This window comes from Athalia rosae, chromosome 3, assembly GCF_917208135.1.
Source record: "Athalia rosae chromosome 3, iyAthRosa1.1, whole genome shotgun sequence".
NCBI lineage: Eukaryota > Metazoa > Arthropoda > Insecta > Hymenoptera > Athaliidae > Athalia > Athalia rosae.
Genome location: NC_064028.1, coordinates 2,123,376 through 2,140,202, shown reverse-complemented (window position 1 = coordinate 2,140,202; position 16,827 = coordinate 2,123,376). Strand labels below are relative to the sequence as shown.

At 39.1% G+C, this 16,827-nt stretch overlaps 6 protein-coding genes across 13 annotated transcripts; 3 read left to right on the top strand and 3 right to left on the bottom strand.

The window, feature by feature from the left end:
• The first annotated feature begins 4 nt into the window (after nucleotides 1-4).
• Nucleotides 5-2,266, top strand: LOC105685345. Of its 3 annotated transcripts, XM_012399329.2 has the most exons (4): nucleotides 5-135; nucleotides 256-508; nucleotides 619-731; nucleotides 858-2,266. In XM_012399329.2, exons 2-4 carry the CDS (start codon nucleotides 360-362, stop codon nucleotides 2,099-2,101), a joined length of 1,506 nt encoding a protein of 501 aa, XP_012254752.2. In that variant the 5' UTR covers nucleotides 5-135; nucleotides 256-359; the 3' UTR covers nucleotides 2,102-2,266. The 3 variants fall into 3 exon arrangements, with proteins under 3 accessions (XP_012254752.2, XP_048507608.1, XP_020707827.2); XM_048651651.1 differs by lacking the exon at nucleotides 5-135 and having other exon boundaries at nucleotides 367-508; nucleotides 596-731; XM_020852168.2 differs by lacking the exon at nucleotides 5-135 and having other exon boundaries at nucleotides 376-508; nucleotides 609-731.
• A 37-nt stretch (nucleotides 2,267-2,303) lies between these two features.
• Nucleotides 2,304-2,976, bottom strand: LOC105685286. Its single transcript, XM_012399261.3, has 3 exons — nucleotides 2,821-2,976; nucleotides 2,620-2,747; nucleotides 2,304-2,521 (listed from the first exon to the last, which is right to left on the bottom strand). The coding sequence occupies exons 1-3, from the start codon at nucleotides 2,822-2,824 to the stop codon at nucleotides 2,309-2,311; spliced, it is 345 nt and encodes a 114-aa protein (XP_012254684.2). The 5' UTR covers nucleotides 2,825-2,976; the 3' UTR covers nucleotides 2,304-2,308.
• Nucleotides 2,977-3,223: 247 nt separating this feature from the next.
• LOC105685574 (adipocyte plasma membrane-associated protein-like) lies at nucleotides 3,224-6,908 on the top strand. Its single transcript, XM_012399809.3, has 5 exons — nucleotides 3,224-3,379; nucleotides 3,908-4,026; nucleotides 4,146-4,342; nucleotides 4,435-4,720; nucleotides 4,825-6,908. Exons 2-5 carry the CDS (start codon nucleotides 3,917-3,919, stop codon nucleotides 6,044-6,046), a joined length of 1,815 nt encoding a protein of 604 aa, XP_012255232.2. The 5' UTR covers nucleotides 3,224-3,379; nucleotides 3,908-3,916; the 3' UTR covers nucleotides 6,047-6,908.
• Nucleotides 6,909-7,116: 208 nt separating this feature from the next.
• On the top strand, nucleotides 7,117-10,936 carry LOC105685576. 4 transcript variants are annotated; one of them, XM_048651663.1, is made up of 7 exons: nucleotides 7,117-7,420; nucleotides 7,612-7,748; nucleotides 7,904-8,089; nucleotides 8,243-8,414; nucleotides 8,613-8,864; nucleotides 9,957-10,058; nucleotides 10,123-10,297. In XM_048651663.1, the coding sequence occupies exons 3-7, from the start codon at nucleotides 8,048-8,050 to the stop codon at nucleotides 10,128-10,130; spliced, it is 576 nt and encodes a 191-aa protein (XP_048507620.1). In that variant the 5' UTR covers nucleotides 7,117-7,420; nucleotides 7,612-7,748; nucleotides 7,904-8,047; the 3' UTR covers nucleotides 10,131-10,297. The 4 variants fall into 4 exon arrangements, with proteins under 4 accessions (XP_048507620.1, XP_048507617.1, XP_012255236.2 ...); XM_048651660.1 differs by having other exon boundaries at nucleotides 7,125-7,420; nucleotides 9,957-10,936; XM_012399813.3 differs by having other exon boundaries at nucleotides 7,125-7,420; nucleotides 7,612-8,089; nucleotides 9,957-10,936.
• On the bottom strand, nucleotides 8,808-10,039 carry LOC125500151. The gene is made up of 2 exons (XM_048651676.1): nucleotides 9,632-10,039; nucleotides 8,808-9,522 (listed from the first exon to the last, which is right to left on the bottom strand). The coding sequence occupies exons 1-2, from the start codon at nucleotides 9,648-9,650 to the stop codon at nucleotides 9,005-9,007; spliced, it is 537 nt and encodes a 178-aa protein (XP_048507633.1). The 5' UTR covers nucleotides 9,651-10,039; the 3' UTR covers nucleotides 8,808-9,004.
• Nucleotides 10,272-14,523, bottom strand: LOC105685575 (vasopressin V1a receptor-like). 3 transcript variants are annotated; one of them, XR_007277359.1, is made up of 7 exons: nucleotides 13,177-14,523; nucleotides 12,862-13,069; nucleotides 12,642-12,736; nucleotides 12,266-12,546; nucleotides 11,985-12,155; nucleotides 11,533-11,916; nucleotides 10,272-10,397 (listed from the first exon to the last, which is right to left on the bottom strand). XR_007277359.1 is itself a non-coding variant. In XM_012399812.3 (7 exons), exons 2-7 carry the CDS (start codon nucleotides 13,485-13,487, stop codon nucleotides 11,738-11,740), a joined length of 1,245 nt encoding a protein of 414 aa, XP_012255235.2. In that variant the 5' UTR covers nucleotides 13,488-13,513; nucleotides 13,888-14,523; the 3' UTR covers nucleotides 11,501-11,737. The 3 variants fall into 3 exon arrangements, 2 of the variants coding, with proteins under 2 accessions (XP_012255235.2, XP_012255234.2); XM_012399812.3 differs by lacking the exon at nucleotides 10,272-10,397 and having other exon boundaries at nucleotides 11,501-11,916; nucleotides 13,177-13,513; nucleotides 13,888-14,523; XM_012399811.3 differs by lacking the exon at nucleotides 10,272-10,397 and having other exon boundaries at nucleotides 11,501-11,916.
• Between the last annotated feature and the right edge of the window lie 2,304 nt (nucleotides 14,524-16,827).

Below are 16,827 nucleotides of genomic sequence, written 5' to 3'. Positions count from 1 at the left end.
TCAGACACATTATTGGTTGTAGAATCTGTTGGAATACAAATAAGTAGTAAAAAAATATTCACCGGTTTCAATTACAGCCATTTTTTACCCTGGACCACTGTGGAAGATATATTTATCAACGAGGTCATCACAGGGGTAAGGCATTTGATTGCATATTTTTCCCCCCAAAGTTTAGTGGATCTCACTTGTATCATCCACTAAATTCCTCTTCGGAAATGTGATGTATGAGCGATTACTGAATTCATTTCCTTACAGCAAAGAGTACTTTACTACCTCACCTTTGTTGTCAAAGAATTTGTCAACGGTGAGGAGAGGACGAGGCTGGTGCCATTGTTTCAAGAATTGAAACCAGCAAAAGAATGCCTGGAGTATATGTACAAGGTGCTGGCAAACCTGATTGGTCCAGAATCCTGCAAACGGAGCCAGTCTTGAATATACCTGGTTCTTACTGGCTTTCGCATCGACAACATATATACAAGTTCACCTTTAAATATAGTGAGCCAATCAGGTAGTTGATTTGTACAAGCTAGTCTAGGTTTGAATCAGAAATATAATACATATTGTTCTATGTCTAATAAGTCACCATTTGGTTTAGAAATAATCCGTAGGTCATTACAGGGAGGGCGAGGAATTTTTATACAAGACTGAATTGATGAAAGTCATCAGACGTATAATCAGGTATCAACCTGATCAAGGTCAGTTGAGTACCAGACACCTCTCTGTTAATTACAGTATCCTTTTTTCACAATCACTTGCACTTGTAAACATAAGAACGTGGATATTTTAGATTCACCTTATACATTGCTACTTAGATTTATGATCTATTTTTCTTGACCAAGTTAATCTACGATTATTAGGCCATACTTTTTGGACACGTCAAGACAAAATGTTTGCCATGTTGAAATTTCGCAACAGGCACGTAACAACGCCATATCCAGAGGCGTTCATACTGACCATTCGTGTTCATGCCGCACCAACGTTGCCACTGGTAGATTGCGGTTCGGAACAGACCGAGGGCAATCAGAACAGCTTGAGGCTTCATCAGTTTGTAAATCTCCAAAATCATCCGCAAGCAATCATGTCAAGCGTTCATAGGCGTAAATTATTGCCAGATATTTCATCAAAGTGTAAAGGTTCCGAACAGATGCGGAAAGCAAGGGGCAGATTAGTTACGTGGACGAATTCGACTGCTGTTCATAATCCGGTGGATTATGACAGTAGTCATTCAGAATTTGAAAAAGTGAAGTTGAGCAGAAATGAAATAGGAATGGCAAAGGTGAGTGGAGCAGACTCACAACCGGGTGCCTTACGCTTGTCAAACATCACCGATCAAGTCATGGAAGGCTTGATGTTTACCATAAAGCAGGATGAGGATAATATCAGGGTGGTGGAAGAAAAAACAAAAATGGAATTGGATGAAGTCTTGGAAAATTCAGAGAACATAGAAACTGAGGCAGGAGAAAAATGTCTAGTAAATTCCAGCCTACTTGGACTGCAAAATCTTGTGAAAAAAATTGAACAATCCAGCAAGAAAGTCGATATTCCCACATCGATTCACACTGCTGCTAGACTTCACGATAGAACTTTACCTTTATCGAATGTGAAAATTCCTACTTACCATGCTGATTCAACATTTTTGGGAAGAAATTTGGAGTCAAATGATAAAGATGTTCCAGAGAATACATCTTTAGAGATATCAACTCCCGTCCAAAATGAATTCACTCTGATAAAATCAGAAGGGTCAAGCTCGGTGAGCATGGGAACGGATATTGCTGGAAATTCATGTAAAAGTTTAGTGAAAGATACATGCAACGAAATTCCACAAACATTGCAGAATGTTGAGACAAAAATGGTAGATCACAACAGTGGGAGTGGCGGAAACGAAAAGAATGACGACACCAAAATTAACTTTAAATTAGGTATAGACACCAAGGTTCAAATAGACATGTGGAAGTTACTGCGAGATATTACGCGAGGGGTCAAAGTAATGGTTGAGCGTATCAGTGACTCTGCCATAAAAAACGTTACTAGATCCACAGAGATTCCTTCGTGTGTGGCTAGAAGTGTATCATGTCACGTATCAACAAAAACCTCAAAGTAAAGTGATACGCAGGAAAAAGTGCACAGGATTAATGACGTTCCTTGAAAAAATCCCCAGATATACCCATATTTGGTTGCTAATTGAGAATAGATAGTTGTAAAGATTGACATCATTTGTGATGAACATGTCCCCGATTGATTAAAATAAATCTATGCATCTAGACTATGCTGAATAAGTGAAATGAATCATTTGTTCAAAAATGTCAAGTTATGATAACTGATACTTTATTCCAAAATTCTTATTATCCTCCAATTGTTGAGTGACTATTTTCAGTTCATGAATATTGTGGATTATATTATTCCACTGTTCTTGAGTTTTGCTGCTCTTGAAAGTTTCCCGTATCTCTGTCTGCGTTTCCACGTCTATCACTTGTTGTACTTCAGGGAGTTGAGGCATCGGTTTTACTAAAATGGGTCTCAGCTGAAACGATGCATCGAATGCACATGTATTTTTCCACTCTTTCACCAATGAAATATTCAAAGAAAGAATGCTGCTACTCTCATGCATAACGAACTTACAGCAATGTCATTTTTCAAAAGCAGGTATTTGGCTAGCTCGTCTGCGCATCGTGCGGGGTAGCGTTCCCTGACGTCGCTTACTACAAATACCGCGTCTTCACATCGTTCTTCCAAAGTTCTTGGCTCGTCTATAACAAATGTACGTAGCATATAATCACCTGGCTCGACACACTATCAATTACCTGAATGATTCTTTGTTACCCATGCTCACGCCCAATCGTGTGTAGCAGCGTGTATCTTCTTGAAATTTCAAACGTCACGAAGGATCGCTGAGCAGAGTGGCCATTTTTAACGGATCTGTCATTTGCCGTCTGACAAAATGTGATTGGTCGATGGATGCCATTCATACTTGATTCAAATACTCGTTGATCGAATCGTTGAGAGTTGAGATCGAATGAAGTTTGTTTGTGCAGCCGTGCCACTCGTGCGGTGTATCGCGCGCTTTTCGCAATTGCTTTGCGTTTAACCAAGGATATTTGACTAATTGCAGCGCAGATCCATTGGAATGATTGCCGCTTCTGATAGATCTGAGCCGTGATTCGTTAACATGCCCGCTCAAGCACAGCGTGACGACAGCCGTTTCCGTGCGAGGACCACATCCAGCAGGAGTCGAAATTTCAGGTGCAACGAACTCTTGGGCCGGTGACGGAACAACTATATACATCGAACTCTTCCACTGTTCTTAACGGTCCAACTTGGTTCCCACAGGCAGCCACAGGATCTATAGCTTTACGGTACCTCGCCGTATTTCCTAACTCAGGTATATAGAATAAGTAATATTATCCTAATCAATCGTGGTAGTCTGTGGTCAAGTTCAAATCAATTTACTTCTTAACCTGAACTTAGTGATAAAGCTATTCAGCATGGATACCGATGCCTACGTGCCTCGCGGGTCGTAACAGAATGATTCCTCTGGAACAGTACCTCTGGAACAGTAAATAATGATTGTTATTTTCGTTCCAATCGTAACAACTACGCATTTACATTCTACCCAATAAATACTTTCATAATCATAACTATACCTATTTATTACCTGTTCAGGTATGTACATAATGAACATGGGCGTGTATGAGCGTTTGGCAAAAAAATTTATCTATCAACAGAATAATAGTTTCGTCATACCTTCTCTATTTCTAATGCAGGAGCGTGCCCGTGCCCATGCCTGCGCTATAAATCCGATATAATGATAGATTATTGCCAGATACTTCTTTCTACACATAGATCTACTGTTCTGAACTTTTGACGATCATGGCACATATGAGATAATTGTGATCCTGCAAATTTACAGATCACAGATATGGGATACCTCAAGTCTACTGGAACTGTCATCATCTACACTGTATTATTTCTAGCCCTTCTTGCATTTTTACCGGGCCTTCCACCAGATGCTAAGTTTTCTGAATACAGGTAAGCCAGTCATTAGAAGTAGGATGTACAGGAAACGATTATGTGGCTCTATTAAATCTGCCAAACATCTCTTATGTCGGTGGATGTAATAATTATTGTAATTTCCATATTTCTGTCAGCGTGCCTCCCTTGCTGCACAGTCCGAAGCCAAACAAGAGACTAAATAATGCGGAAATTTTGTTCAACGGAGAACTAAAGAGCGCTGAATCTTTTGCCTCATATAACGGGGAGTTATACACCGGGCTACATGGTGGAGATGTCGTGAAAATTGTCGGCAAGCACATCGTGCCTATTGTAAAGTTTGGCCAGCCTTGCGGTAAGAATTTTTTGTCATTATTCAGAGGACGCTCTTAACTTGTTGGGTCACTGATAGTTTTGCAGTAAAACTTGACATTCTTTCATCAACAGATGGACTCTGGGAGGAGAGTAAATGCGGACGACCATTAGGATTACAGTTTGATAAAAATGGTGTACTGTACGTTTCTGATGCGTACTATGGCATCTTCAAAGTCGATGTTAACTCTGGAAAGTATCAAAGAATCGTAGATTTCTCAGAATCGATTGACGGTGTGGCTGTTAAGCTACCCAATAGTTTGGACATTGCTGCAAATGGAGACATATACTGGACAGACTCTAGCACAGAGTTTACTTTGCAAGATGGGGTGTATTCATTGTTATCGAATCCCTCTGGCCGGTAAGAGTCGTCTTGTGTACTTTCAATGAATTTTGTTACTTGCAGTTAAATTTGTGTGGAAACCATGAAATTCAGCCATTGCACCTTTTGCACTTATTTTGCAGATTAATCAAATACGATGCAGCAACGAAGAAGAACACAGTGCTAATCAATAATTTAGGTTTTGCAAATGGAGTCAAGTTGAGCAAAGACGAGAGTTTTGTCATTGTTGCAGAGACCCTATCATCTCGCTTGACAAAATTCTATTTGAAGGGAAATAAAGCGGGTAGAGTCGAATCTTTCTCCGAAGGACTTCCAGGCCTACCCGACAACATTCACACGGATACCGAAGATGGGTTTTTGGTGAGTATGGTGGTCACCAGGGATCCAGAGCACCCATCGATCGTTGCTACCCTGGCACCCCACCCATACATAAGAAGAATGCTGGCAAGACTTCTATATTTATTGGAAGGGCCCTTCAAACTCATCGAAGATATATATCCAAATTACTTAGCTAAAAGAGTGGTCCACTGGATTGGCCATTTCGAAAGCTTGACCTCTTTACACCAGACTAATGTCATCGTACTCAGGATAGATGCGAGTGGTCAAATCATTGACACATTGTTCAGTTCTGATGAACAGATCGGTTTTATTAGTTCCGCGTACATATTCAAAGATTATTTATATCTGGGATCTCCATACAACGAATATCTTGCTAGGGTACCTTTGAAGCAAGCATTTCCATTCATTAAACCTCAAGTTGGCAAAGTGGTCTCGGAGCAGGTGCCGAAAGGCGTTCATAAGTCTGTTGAAGAAACAAAACCAGCGGCCCCTAAACCCGTAACAACTACGATACCTCCTCCACCTCCCGCAAAGCCTGTCACACCTCGGCCCGCTACACAGACCACAGCAAAGTCTGCAGAAACGCCGACGACACCGAAGCCAGTTCAGACACCGCCACAGAAACCAACTACCGTTCCAACGCCAGCTCCGCAAAAGCCACAGCAAAAACAACAGCAACAGCAAAAACAACAGTCACCACCGCAACAACAACAGAAGGAAGCACCCGCAAAGCCAAATGTATCATCCAAGGAAAAAAAGAGCGAACCACCGAAACAAGTGCCTTCTCCGTCTACGACACCTCCACCACCCTCGACGAAACCAGCGAGCAAAGAGAGCATTCCTGTTCAGAAGGGAGGGCAGAAGCAAGCCGGTAGCGGACAAGTTCCAAACAATGCTCAAAAGGTATCACCCAAGCCTGAAGTAAAAAATAGTGGGAATGTAGAGGCAAATAAAAAAGAACAGACCAAGCCATCTACGGTCAACGTTCCGCCACCCCAAAACTAATTCCAATTTTGGTGGCAGACAGCTAAGTGATAAGAGCGAGCGATGGTGATAACTGAACAATAAGGTTGCATCTTTCGTCCAGTAAATATGATAATAGAGTTAAGCATCGTACAGCAACGATTTTCCCATTTTCTACCTTCCCCCTTAGTAGTCCATAATATACGTCAACATACGTCATAACAAAAACAACGACAAATAGAATACGTCAGACCACAAGTGTTACAAACTGAATTCTAAAATTCTTAAGTCTATCGCTAGTAATTACTCATGATTATAATGCTATACTCGAATTTTAGTGAGATATATTATTATTATTATTATTATTATTATTATTATTATTATTATTATTGTTGCTGTTGTATGCTCCTCTTAGTATTACGGTTATTATTGATATTGAAACTGTCGTAAAATATCGGTGGGTAGGCATGAAAATTCGTTAATCATTTATGAATGAAAAAATGGATGACGAATAATCGTGTACCAGAGGCTCGTTGGGTATGACGGTTGTAGGATAGAACAAACTATGCCTCTAGACGTACACGTTATACTTAATATATTTTATCATTTTTGTTATACTCTTAATATTATTTATTATCTTCCACATTCTTGTTTTTGGTTCAAATTTATCATAGCCATTCCGACGCAACATTTTGGCTAATATAGGCCCTAGATGGACGTAACAGGACTTTAATAAGTATAGAGTACTATCATTGAATAAGTATACTTACATATGTGTGTATGTATACGTTTAGTTATAATATAAAATAATGTGAGCGATTGCGGGATGTCTATCGTATTTTGGGTGTAGGAATGTGTGGTTAATTATGGTTAATTGTGGAAATAAAATGATAATTATTCTTTATCTCATTGATCATTCGGTTTTTTTTTTTTTCAAATTTTTTTCTATACATAATTCTTTTCCTCTCGAGACTCGTTGCGCATTCCTACAAAATAACCATCCCTTTGAATTATTTAGCAAGAATTCATGACGGGAGTCTTGATTGAAATACTAATTTTTATATTATTGATCATTATTAAATCCTATTAATATCAGAAATATAATTGATTCGTCGATTGTACGGTAGGAAGAGGAAGAAGAAAAAAAATCTCTCGCTGGAGGAATACCGAGCAAAAGGAATTGAGGATGTTCGGGGTCGTTAGTCCTTCGAGCCTTCTCCCTGAGGAACCGAATACGATGACGTCTTCGGTTCGATCTGCATCTTTCATCGTCACGCTCGCGCTCGCCGTTCATCCGTATATAATACAATGGCTATGCGTATAATTTAAGTGACATTCGTTGCATGGGCTAACATGTAGATGAACACGAATGTATTCACGTTATGATACGCAAAGAAATGAGGATTACAGAGAAACGTATGTATGAAGGAGTTTAACATCGGCATTAATACCACTTGAATGGTACTAATTTCTATTGACACAGAGATGAGCACCTCTGTCGGAACACCTGAATATACTTAATGAAACGGATGAAAATTAACATTAATAACAACTGTCCACATTTTTATTCTTCTTATATCTCACTATTTTTTTTTTTTTTCTTTCAGAGACACTGTGTAACGAGAACAAGGGACAAGAGGAACGCGAGTAGATAATATTAAATATACTATAATATAGTCCTGTTAGTCGTCTGTGACAACTCAGACCTAGAAGAACCCCTCCCCGAATATTGAAACCGAAAACGGTAAATAATGTTATTGAATATAATTTTTGAAAATATTGACCAACGATCATACTTCGATTGAGACACGTGGAAACAAAATTCAGAGCTTGTACAGATTTTGGTTCCATCGATGTCTCTGCAAGATTCATAAAATTTTTACATGATCCGTGCTGCAGCCGGTAGCAAAATTCTAAAAAAAATCAGAAGCCAGGAGGGATGAAGAAAAAGGAGTAGTCGTCGATTTTTTTCATGCGAATTATCAAAATCACACACCGTACCCTTTGAATTCGTTTACAACACGATTATTATACATCTGAATTATGGAAGTTGGCGAAGAATCTTCAAGCACGCCAATCATCGAGGTATTTTCCTTTTAATCTGTATACGCAATTGATATTCAAACGATGCAATTGATAAACCACTCTTCGTATGCTTTAATACGTTACTATCGTTAGTATTCTGGTTTTTGTTGTTTTTGTTGACCCTAATATTATTTTTCATCCGAACAACGGCAGACAGCAGAAGAAGCTACGGAAGCGGATAGTTTAAAATCACCCGTCCTTTTGGATCTTGACGAAAATAATAAACAGCAGCAACAACGACGACAGGATGAATTAAGACGATCTTCGACGAGGATTCAAGAACCGATTATAGCTACCGGGCCAACAGCGGTAATCATTGACCCTGGTTAGTAAATAAATCAAAACGAATCGTATAATATATAAAAACGATTAATTTTCAAATCTCTCGTCATAGCCAGCGCCTCGCGCCCAAAATTTTAGAGACAATAAACGTGGTGAGAGGTGGTCAGCTTGGAAATTTGACAGTTTCTCTGCACAATTTTAAATTAGCTAATTGAAAGCCAAATACAAAATTTGATCGCAGAAGCTGCAGCGGGTTTGGCGCGTCGTCAACCCCTGAGGAAACGATGGCAGCACGACTCGGGGTGTTTCGATCTTCAACCTGTGGAAAATGCTGTTGAAAATATTGGTGGAGCAGATCAGGGTGAGGACGGTGGAAAAGTGATAATGATACGAGTACCAGAACCGGGAGTTGTCTGTCCTAATCCACATATGGAACTACTTCATCAAGCCAACATCAGACCGGTACTTAGGGAGCCTTCTCAAAGCGAAAAGGGTCAGTTTCCGTGGAATGGGATTGCCATTTATTTATTTATCCATTTGTTCATTCATTTATTTACTTCTTTATTTATTTTTTTGTTTTATTTCAATTTTTTTTTTTTTAATTTTCTGACACAAAGGAATGGTTTTTAAAATTCAATCTTTTCTCCGATGTGGGGATCGAAAAATTGACAAGCCATCCGTCAATGCCGTCGTAATCATCGATTCCCAGTGCTGACGTAAAAAGGGACGCTTAGACGTCTGGAAGGTTTCGGAAATATGTCGGCTATTGTAATCCCCTCGACGATCTTCGATAAACGAATTGTGGATTTTTTCGGGCTTCTTCTCGGTACTTTCTTCTACTCGCTGTATTCCTCTCAATTTTACTCCGACTTTTATCTTTATTTCATCTGGATTCATCTCGGTTGAGATTTCGGTATGTGGTTTTAAGGATGATCGGAATTTGTGATCCCAGTCTACAGAATCCCCACGACGCTCGTTGTTAGAAATTATTCTTTCATCTTTCCTTCCTTGAAGTAGAAAATCGTGTGTTTTCGTCACACGGATTTTATCACGAAGCACACATATATTTGGAAGAACGCACATCGCAGTCATTCGATTTCGCAGACGTGGAGGTGGTTGCTTGAAGTAATTATAATCGTTCAATCTCGTACCTAAATTTCAGAAATTGATAACCGGATATAAATCCATCAGCAATCGTCGAAAATTTTTAATTTGTGCTTCAAATTGTATTTCAAATTTTTCTAGTATCACAGACGTCACCTTTTCGACTCGCTTTCATAGCCGCTGGTTAGTTTGATCCTTTTTCCGGTGATATTGAAAATATGATTTCTCTATTTTCGTAGATCATCTCAACGATTTTCAAACATGAATTATTCAAAGTGGGCTTAGTGGTTCATTTTACAGGTGTTCAAGAAAAAAATTTAATGCTTTCGTCCCGTGGGACTGACGGCGAAAACTAACGCGGTCAGAAGTGTGAATCTGATTGCAGATCGCAACATAACGAACTCGAACAATCTCCACACCGAATCAACATTTGAACGAATGAAAAATAATAGAAAATTCTTTCACCCCGTGAATGTTTCAGACTACAAGAAATCTGCTTGCGACAGAGAACGGACGAGGATGCGCGATATGAACCGTGCCTTCGAACTCTTGCGATCTAAACTTCCGGTCTGCAAACCTCCTGGTAAAAAATTGTCAAAAATTGAATCATTGCGACACGCAATAACATACATTAGACACCTTCAAAGTCTTTTAGAACCTTCGTCTTCTTCGTACGATCCTACTCGAATATCCACCCGGTATTTTTACGGCGGATCGATTCATCAGCATCAAATTCATCAAGAACAACATACCAGGTGGGAAACACACGCTCCTTCGACGTACGTCGAACAATTTTACCATCATCATCATCATCATCACGATTATCACAACTCACCCACGGCTCCAGGGTCCTCGCTACCTCAACCCCCTGCTCATTATTAGACCATTAGACGCTTTTTTCAATCAACGGTGAGTTGTAAACCTACAAGCAATCAAAAATTAATCATTTCATTAAGTATGTAGGAAGTACAACAAACGTAGCTCTATTCAATAAGATACTCGCTCAACATCGCATGCTATGAGATTTACCGAATCGTTTCATATTTTATTTTTTATCGCGTACAGATGATCATGTACCATGCGATCGTTGAATTATTTTATTACCATATCGCATACGATCCGTGTTTAAGGATTTTGAACGAAAAGAGATTGAATAAAATCTTCAATTCCATTTCTGGTTGCACCCTTCACGTTGCAATCACCTTGAATATACTGTTAACTACCCGACTACAAGTAATACCATAGACATGTTTATAAAGATATAAACGATTATACCACAATACCGATCATCGCGTCGATATCTTGGGATATGTATCTGCAGCCCAAACGTAAAAAGTATAATAACGACGTATAGGCGTATCTATACGTACAATTTTGTCCGAGCGGCCTAATTATAGACACGTAGTGATTAAACACAAAGAGAGTAAAAAAGGCAAAAAATAAAAAACAACTGTATACTTATGTTGGATATGTTTGTATAATCTCTTTCCGCAAAATTACGCATTATACGCCTCGCACGTCATCGACCATGATCGTAAAAAAAGTATAATACATCGATACGTGTAAATAGGAATGTTATACAACCGATATTTTTATTACGAAACAATCGTAAATATTTCTCCTATTAATCCGAAATACCCAATTACTAAATTTCGTAATGGTAATCGATATATTTATCCGTCATTCTTTACCACGAGAAGTAAATTAACTGAATGCTGAATTAATATGGCACAACTTGTAAGATATCATTAGAAATTTATGATTTCTTCTTAATTTACCATCTTCAATGGCTGGCTTGGGAACGGGAGGGCCAGGGGAGAGTAATTACCGACTTGTTTAACGACGTAGTAAAACTAAACTAATAATATAGTTGGTGGATTCGTTCGTTAAAAAGAATAAATATTATTGGTATAAACGCCAACCATATAATATTCGGCAAATAATCACCGTTCGGCGATTCTCCACGTACTGGTAATTTTCAAAAAATAATATTATAAAAACTAAAGAAGAAAATAAAAATAAATATTTTCGCCCATGAATTCGTTTATTATACATACCTATAGTGAATATAATACATTTACGTATGTGCGTACGTATATCCTGAGGATAGTCGTGAATAGGATATAATTTCCTCGCTTTATACATAAGGTATGAAACTATAAACGTTGCGTTGCACACTACGGATCGATTCGCGTTAATTATAGGGATAGGTGTCCGGTACGTTGCTCTCCATACTTAAAAACGCCGATTACCATCTTCTTCCTATTCTAATTCATTCCTGATTCCGCGTAAACTGCTCGACTGGAGACAGTGGAATTCCTTGCTATTAGCTGTATCGGATTTACCGAGAATCGCGTACGCGTAACGGGACATCCTTGAAGCGTACGATTCTACGGATGTTCCAGTCGAAGATCCGCTACTGTTGCAGGGTGTTTCGGTAGCTGTTGGATCATTAAATTGAAATGTAACGGACGCATATTTCGTCGAGGACACACGGTGCAATACCCACATACGCATCTCCTACGACCTTGCCGAGTCCTCGCGTAGCTCGCTGATCGTCCCGAGGAATAAATTCTGGCGAATAAAGTCCGCGGTAATTCGCGATTCAACGTCAGATAGATCCAAGGATTGACGCAGCTGTTCAAACTACTCATCAGGGTCAGGATCGCAAACGCTGCTCCTGAGGTGAGAGAAATAAAAAAGAAAATAGAACGGAAGTATTTAGCGGTAATTCAAGCGACTTGAATTATTTGAATAATTGCAGAGTGGAATGCGTTTACTTCGAATCACCTTCGAAGAATGGGGAATTCACCGCGCCCGGGTCCCAAGTTACCCAGAGTAACGAGGCGACGAAGGGGCTGCTGGAGGCTGCGTAAAAACTAATCACAGCAACCATTTGTTTTATAGAGTTTATCTTCGCCCTGGATATCACGCTACCCTGTCGCAGCAGAGTCCCGTCCGTTCCACGAGCCTCACCGGCTATTCCGGTATTCCTCCATATCGCGAGGCAAATCGAAACGTTCGTGTAACCGAGGACTAAAAGCGGCAGGATGAACGCCGAGATGCTGAACCTGCGGAGGGAATGATTAGTCGTTGTTTTTAAGCGATATCGACGCTCGTGGATGATATTGTCATCATCGTCGTCGTCCTCGGCGTATCTTATTACCATGTGACATAAGCGCGTTCCCCCAATGGGGAATAGAAGGTGCCCCAGCAATCCCAAACTCCAGGCGAGGCCTCTTGGTATGAAAATACAACAAGCTGTGTGTTTTATAGAATAAATTTACTATCCAGCACACCGTCGATGAATCGAACGACCGATGGAATTAATTAATTATTGGCAGTGCGTTACTTAATTATATGTGTTTCAGAAACGTCGTACTTACTTGAGGTATACAGAGGGCCAAGGACAAGCCCCAGGCGAGGTAAACCATTATCTTTGACCTTCTGGAGGTTACGCTGCAGTAATTCAAAGGATGGCAAATTGCCTGGTATCTGTCTAACGCGGTTACCATCAATACGTAGGAGCTCAGATATGGACCGAGCGGCTGACCGAATTTCACCAATTTGCAGAGAATCGGACCACCTTGGAACCTGCGCGTAAATCACAGTTAGAAATCGGATTTAAAAGAGTTTTTTTTTACCGGTGTTTGTTCGACGATTTATTTACAACGGTTCGATGACGATATAGATTCATATACCTGTACGTTATTTCCCAGAAGAGCTGAGGAAGGACGTTCAAGAACGCGGTGATGAGGTCGGCGATGCTCAAATGAAGGATGAAGAAATACATCCTCGATGAACTTTTCTTCCTGACCGGCGTCTTCCCGTATCGCCTCAAATAAAGAGCCGTTACGACCAGAGAATTGCCAAAAACTGCTACGACGAACATCGCCGCAAGAGTTGCCACTTCCCAATTAGCGATATCCTCGTCACGAGTGTCCCGATTACCATCGTCGACTTTCAGCGCTTCTTCATTCGCGGTTGCACACATACCAGATCCGCATAGCATTTCGACCAAAGTAACCGTATCGTTCCCTTTGGTGAAATTTGCCATTTTCACGATTATTTATTTTTACGGATTATTGTAACAGATGAGTCGTGATCAGATGGTAGAAAGAAAGAGAGCTCTTCGCTGGTTAATTTCTGATTTAACGTGAAAAAAAAACGAGTCGATTGTTTGCGTTAATTTGCATTGCAAAGTAGCGTATCGTCTTTAAATTATACATCTAGCGTGGATACCGTAGGCGTGAGGTTTGACCCCGTGAATGAATTATTATACATACACACGTCTACAAGATATGCTCGCAAATCAAAAATGCAACCTAATTATTACACGGAAAACGCGTGTATTTTTTTTGGTTTCGTGATGTTATCGTATGAAACTGTCAAGTCGACCGCAAATTACTTACTATTTGGAATTTAGTCGGCCGGTGAGTATCGGTGAGGGCATTTCATAATCTCGCGTTTAAATTGTCACAGTGGTCTGCCGATCTGGTCGTGAAACGTCGACGAAAAATCGTCTCGATCGCATAGCTGTGCGAACTGATGAGGAAATCACTCTACTTGCCCAAGTAGTTGTGGAATATGAATAAAAATCTTCGGTCAACGAAGACAATTAGACATATGGGTAGATCGTTCACCGCAGCCGTTTGATTTGGGTGTCGGGACCCCCGATCATTCGATGATTTGGATTTGATTTAAGCGCGCCGACACCATTATGTTTAACTATGCGGTATGCACTATGAATTGTTCGACACCATTTTCACTCGTTTTATATTATATTTATTGATTTATCGATGCATTGACTTCGTTAAATTCATGCTCGGTAAATATTCTAGTTGGTATGATATTATAACCGTCGTCGATCCGATCCATGATAACATTATACTTACAATTAGATACTACGGAGCCGCACGACTCTCGTGGATCGCCTAGTTCCGCGATCGTCGTGCGAATGTTAAATGTGAATGAAATTGCAAGAAGATATACCTCGGTATTTTCACACTTGGATCAGAGTTCTGGTACCGTGAACGATTTGGTATTTTGCATATGGATTTAGACGATAAATCTCTTGCCGACAATAGATGAAATTTATTTACAAAGTTGTTCTCGATGAAGAGATGAACTTTCATCACGGATATATTAAACATCAGTTCTCAGAGTTTGCGAGTGGAATATTTTTACAGTTGAAGTTTAAATGCGGAGACAACTGTATAATTATAATTGTGTTGTCGAAGATGAGGAAAGTACGTATGTGATGCAGGGTAGCTTCATTTACAATTAGTTGAAATTTCTAAAGTCAAAATTCTATAGTGGGAAGCAATTACCTGATTATTGATTGGAAAAATTTTTGATTTCAGACTTCTAAACTCGATGCTGTACTCGCAGAATCGTACGCTATCGCAGACTAAAGCCTTCGTTTCTTCGCGTTTCGAGGTTTCAAATTGATTTAAAAAGTTTTAATATCGGTCTTCTCATAAGTTATGTACTAAGAAATCTGAATTCACTATTGAAATTACTTTATCTAGCGAATTGCTTGAATTGTTGTTATTTTCCACTAGCTAAAGCCAAGAAGTAGATCACCTTGGTAAGTTTCATTCGTAGGTCAAGTTTGTGAACAGATTCACGATTTTGATTCAAAATATGAAGGAATGTTGCAAAGAAAATTTGAAAAAAATTTGCAGACTGGGAATATTTTTTTCAAATAATTCCAAATCTCCAGTTTGGATTTTTTCAAATTTTGGCCAAAATTTTTTATTTTTTCAAATTGATCGTATGGCACTTTTCTTATGTATTTTGACCTCAGGAATCCAAATCTGAAATTCAAAATCATCTACTCATGCAATCGATCAAGTAATCATCAATTATTCGCTGTTGGGAGCAGAAAAATTATAAGACATATCGATATAGTTTTAGTCGTAGACCCACTTTGACTCGTCGCAATCCATGCATGGGTCGAAATATTCGAATTTCTCAATTCACCAGCGAACCCGAGCTTAGCTGGAGTCAGGTAGCCAGCCCCGTAGCGCTTTGTTGTGAGACGTCACCTTCAGGGCTGAGCAGAGGTGACGCCCCACAACAAACCACGCGCCCGTGGCTACCTGACTCCAGCTAAGCTCGGGTTCGCTGGTGAATTGGAGAATTCGAATATTTCGACCCATGCATGGATTGTGACGATTCAAAGTGGGTCTATGACTAAAACCAATCGATATGTCTTATAATTTTTCTGCTCCCAACAGCGAATAATTGATGATTATTCGATCGATTGTATGAGTAGATGATTTTGGCTTTCAGATTTGGATTTCAGAGCTGATTATATGTAAGATTACTCTTGAAGAACCAAGAAATATTCGATTTTTGAGCAAATAATAAATCATTTCTTTAATTGGGTTTAATATGCTTTTCTTACGTATTTTGATCTCAGGAATCCGAATCTGAAGGAAAAATTAATCTATCTCTAAAATTGACCGAGTTATCGCCAATTTTCAGCTTTTTGGGGTCAAAAATAAAAAATTGATTTTTTAGTCTATATTAATGTAATTTGAGCTCAGGAATCTGAATCCGGAAGAAAAATTGATCTATCTTCAAAAATGACCGAGTTATCCTCATTTTTTCGCCTTTTTTGGCATAAATTTGAGGATATCTCGGAGGGAAAAAATCGTAGCTCAATTTGGACAACGGATTCGTGTTCCTGAGGTCGAAATACATAAGAAAAGTGCCATACGATCAATTTTAAAAAATAAAAATTTTTGGCCAAAATTTGAAAAAATCGTAAGGGGTACCCCTTGGAAAAATCTCAAATTTTGGCCAAAATTTTTTATTTTTTAAAATTGATCGTATGGCACTTTTCTTATGTATTTCGACCTCAGGAACACGAATCCGTTGTCCAAATTGAGCTACGATTTTTTCCATCCGAGATATCCTCAAATTTATGCCAAAAAAGGCGAAAAAATGGGGATAACTCGGTCATTTTTGAAGATAGATCAATTTTTCTTCCGGATTCAGATTCCTGAGCTCAAATTACATTAATATAGACTAAAAAATCAATTTTTTATTTTTGACCCCAAAAAGCTGAAAATTGGCGATAACTCGGTCAATTTTAGAGATAGATTAATTTTTCTTTCAGATTCGGATTCCTGAGATCAAAATACGTAAGAAAAGCATATTAAACCCAATTAAAGAAATGATTTATTATTTGCTCAAAAATCGAATATTTCTTGGTTCTTCAAGAGTAATCTTACGTATAATCAGCTCGGAAATGCAAATCTAAAGCCAAATTAATCTATCTATAAAATTGATCGAGTTATCGCCAATTTTTCACTTTTTAGAGCAGAAAAGTTGGGATATCT

Excerpts from the sequence above, each read along its gene's own strand:
- LOC105685575 (XM_012399811.3), bottom strand. The coding sequence starts at position 13,532 with ATGGCAAATTTCACCAAAGGGAACGATACGGTTACTTTGGTCGAAATG. Across the intron at positions 12,737-12,861 it reads TGGCCCTCTGTATACCTCAA|CTTGTTGTATTTTCATACCA; the intron begins GTAAGTACGACG and ends TAAAACACACAG. Across the intron at positions 11,917-11,984 it reads AGGTCGTAGGAGATGCGTAT|CTACCGAAACACCCTGCAAC; the intron begins GTGGGTATTGCA and ends ATGATCCAACAG.
- LOC105685576 (XM_048651660.1), top strand. The coding sequence starts at position 8,048 with ATGGAAGTTGGCGAAGAATCTTCAAGCACGCCAATCATCGAG. Across the intron at positions 8,090-8,242 it reads CAAGCACGCCAATCATCGAG|ACAGCAGAAGAAGCTACGGA; the intron begins GTATTTTCCTTT and ends GAACAACGGCAG. Across the intron at positions 8,415-8,612 it reads AGCGGTAATCATTGACCCTG|AAGCTGCAGCGGGTTTGGCG; the intron begins GTTAGTAAATAA and ends ATTTGATCGCAG.
- LOC105685286 (XM_012399261.3), bottom strand. Across the intron at positions 2,522-2,619 it reads TTTTGAAAAATGACATTGCT|CTGAGACCCATTTTAGTAAA; the intron begins GTAAGTTCGTTA and ends GCATCGTTTCAG.
- LOC105685345 (XM_012399329.2), top strand. The coding sequence starts at position 360 with ATGCCTGGAGTATATGTACAAGGTGCTGGCAAACCTGATTGGTCCAGA. Across the intron at positions 509-618 it reads AAATATAGTGAGCCAATCAG|GGAGGGCGAGGAATTTTTAT; the intron begins GTAGTTGATTTG and ends AGGTCATTACAG. Across the intron at positions 732-857 it reads ACACCTCTCTGTTAATTACA|GCCATACTTTTTGGACACGT; the intron begins GTATCCTTTTTT and ends TACGATTATTAG.
- LOC105685574 (XM_012399809.3), top strand. The coding sequence starts at position 3,917 with ATGGGATACCTCAAGTCTACTGGAACTGTCATCATCTACACTGTATTA. Across the intron at positions 4,027-4,145 it reads GCTAAGTTTTCTGAATACAG|CGTGCCTCCCTTGCTGCACA; the intron begins GTAAGCCAGTCA and ends TATTTCTGTCAG. Across the intron at positions 4,721-4,824 it reads TTATCGAATCCCTCTGGCCG|ATTAATCAAATACGATGCAG; the intron begins GTAAGAGTCGTC and ends CTTATTTTGCAG.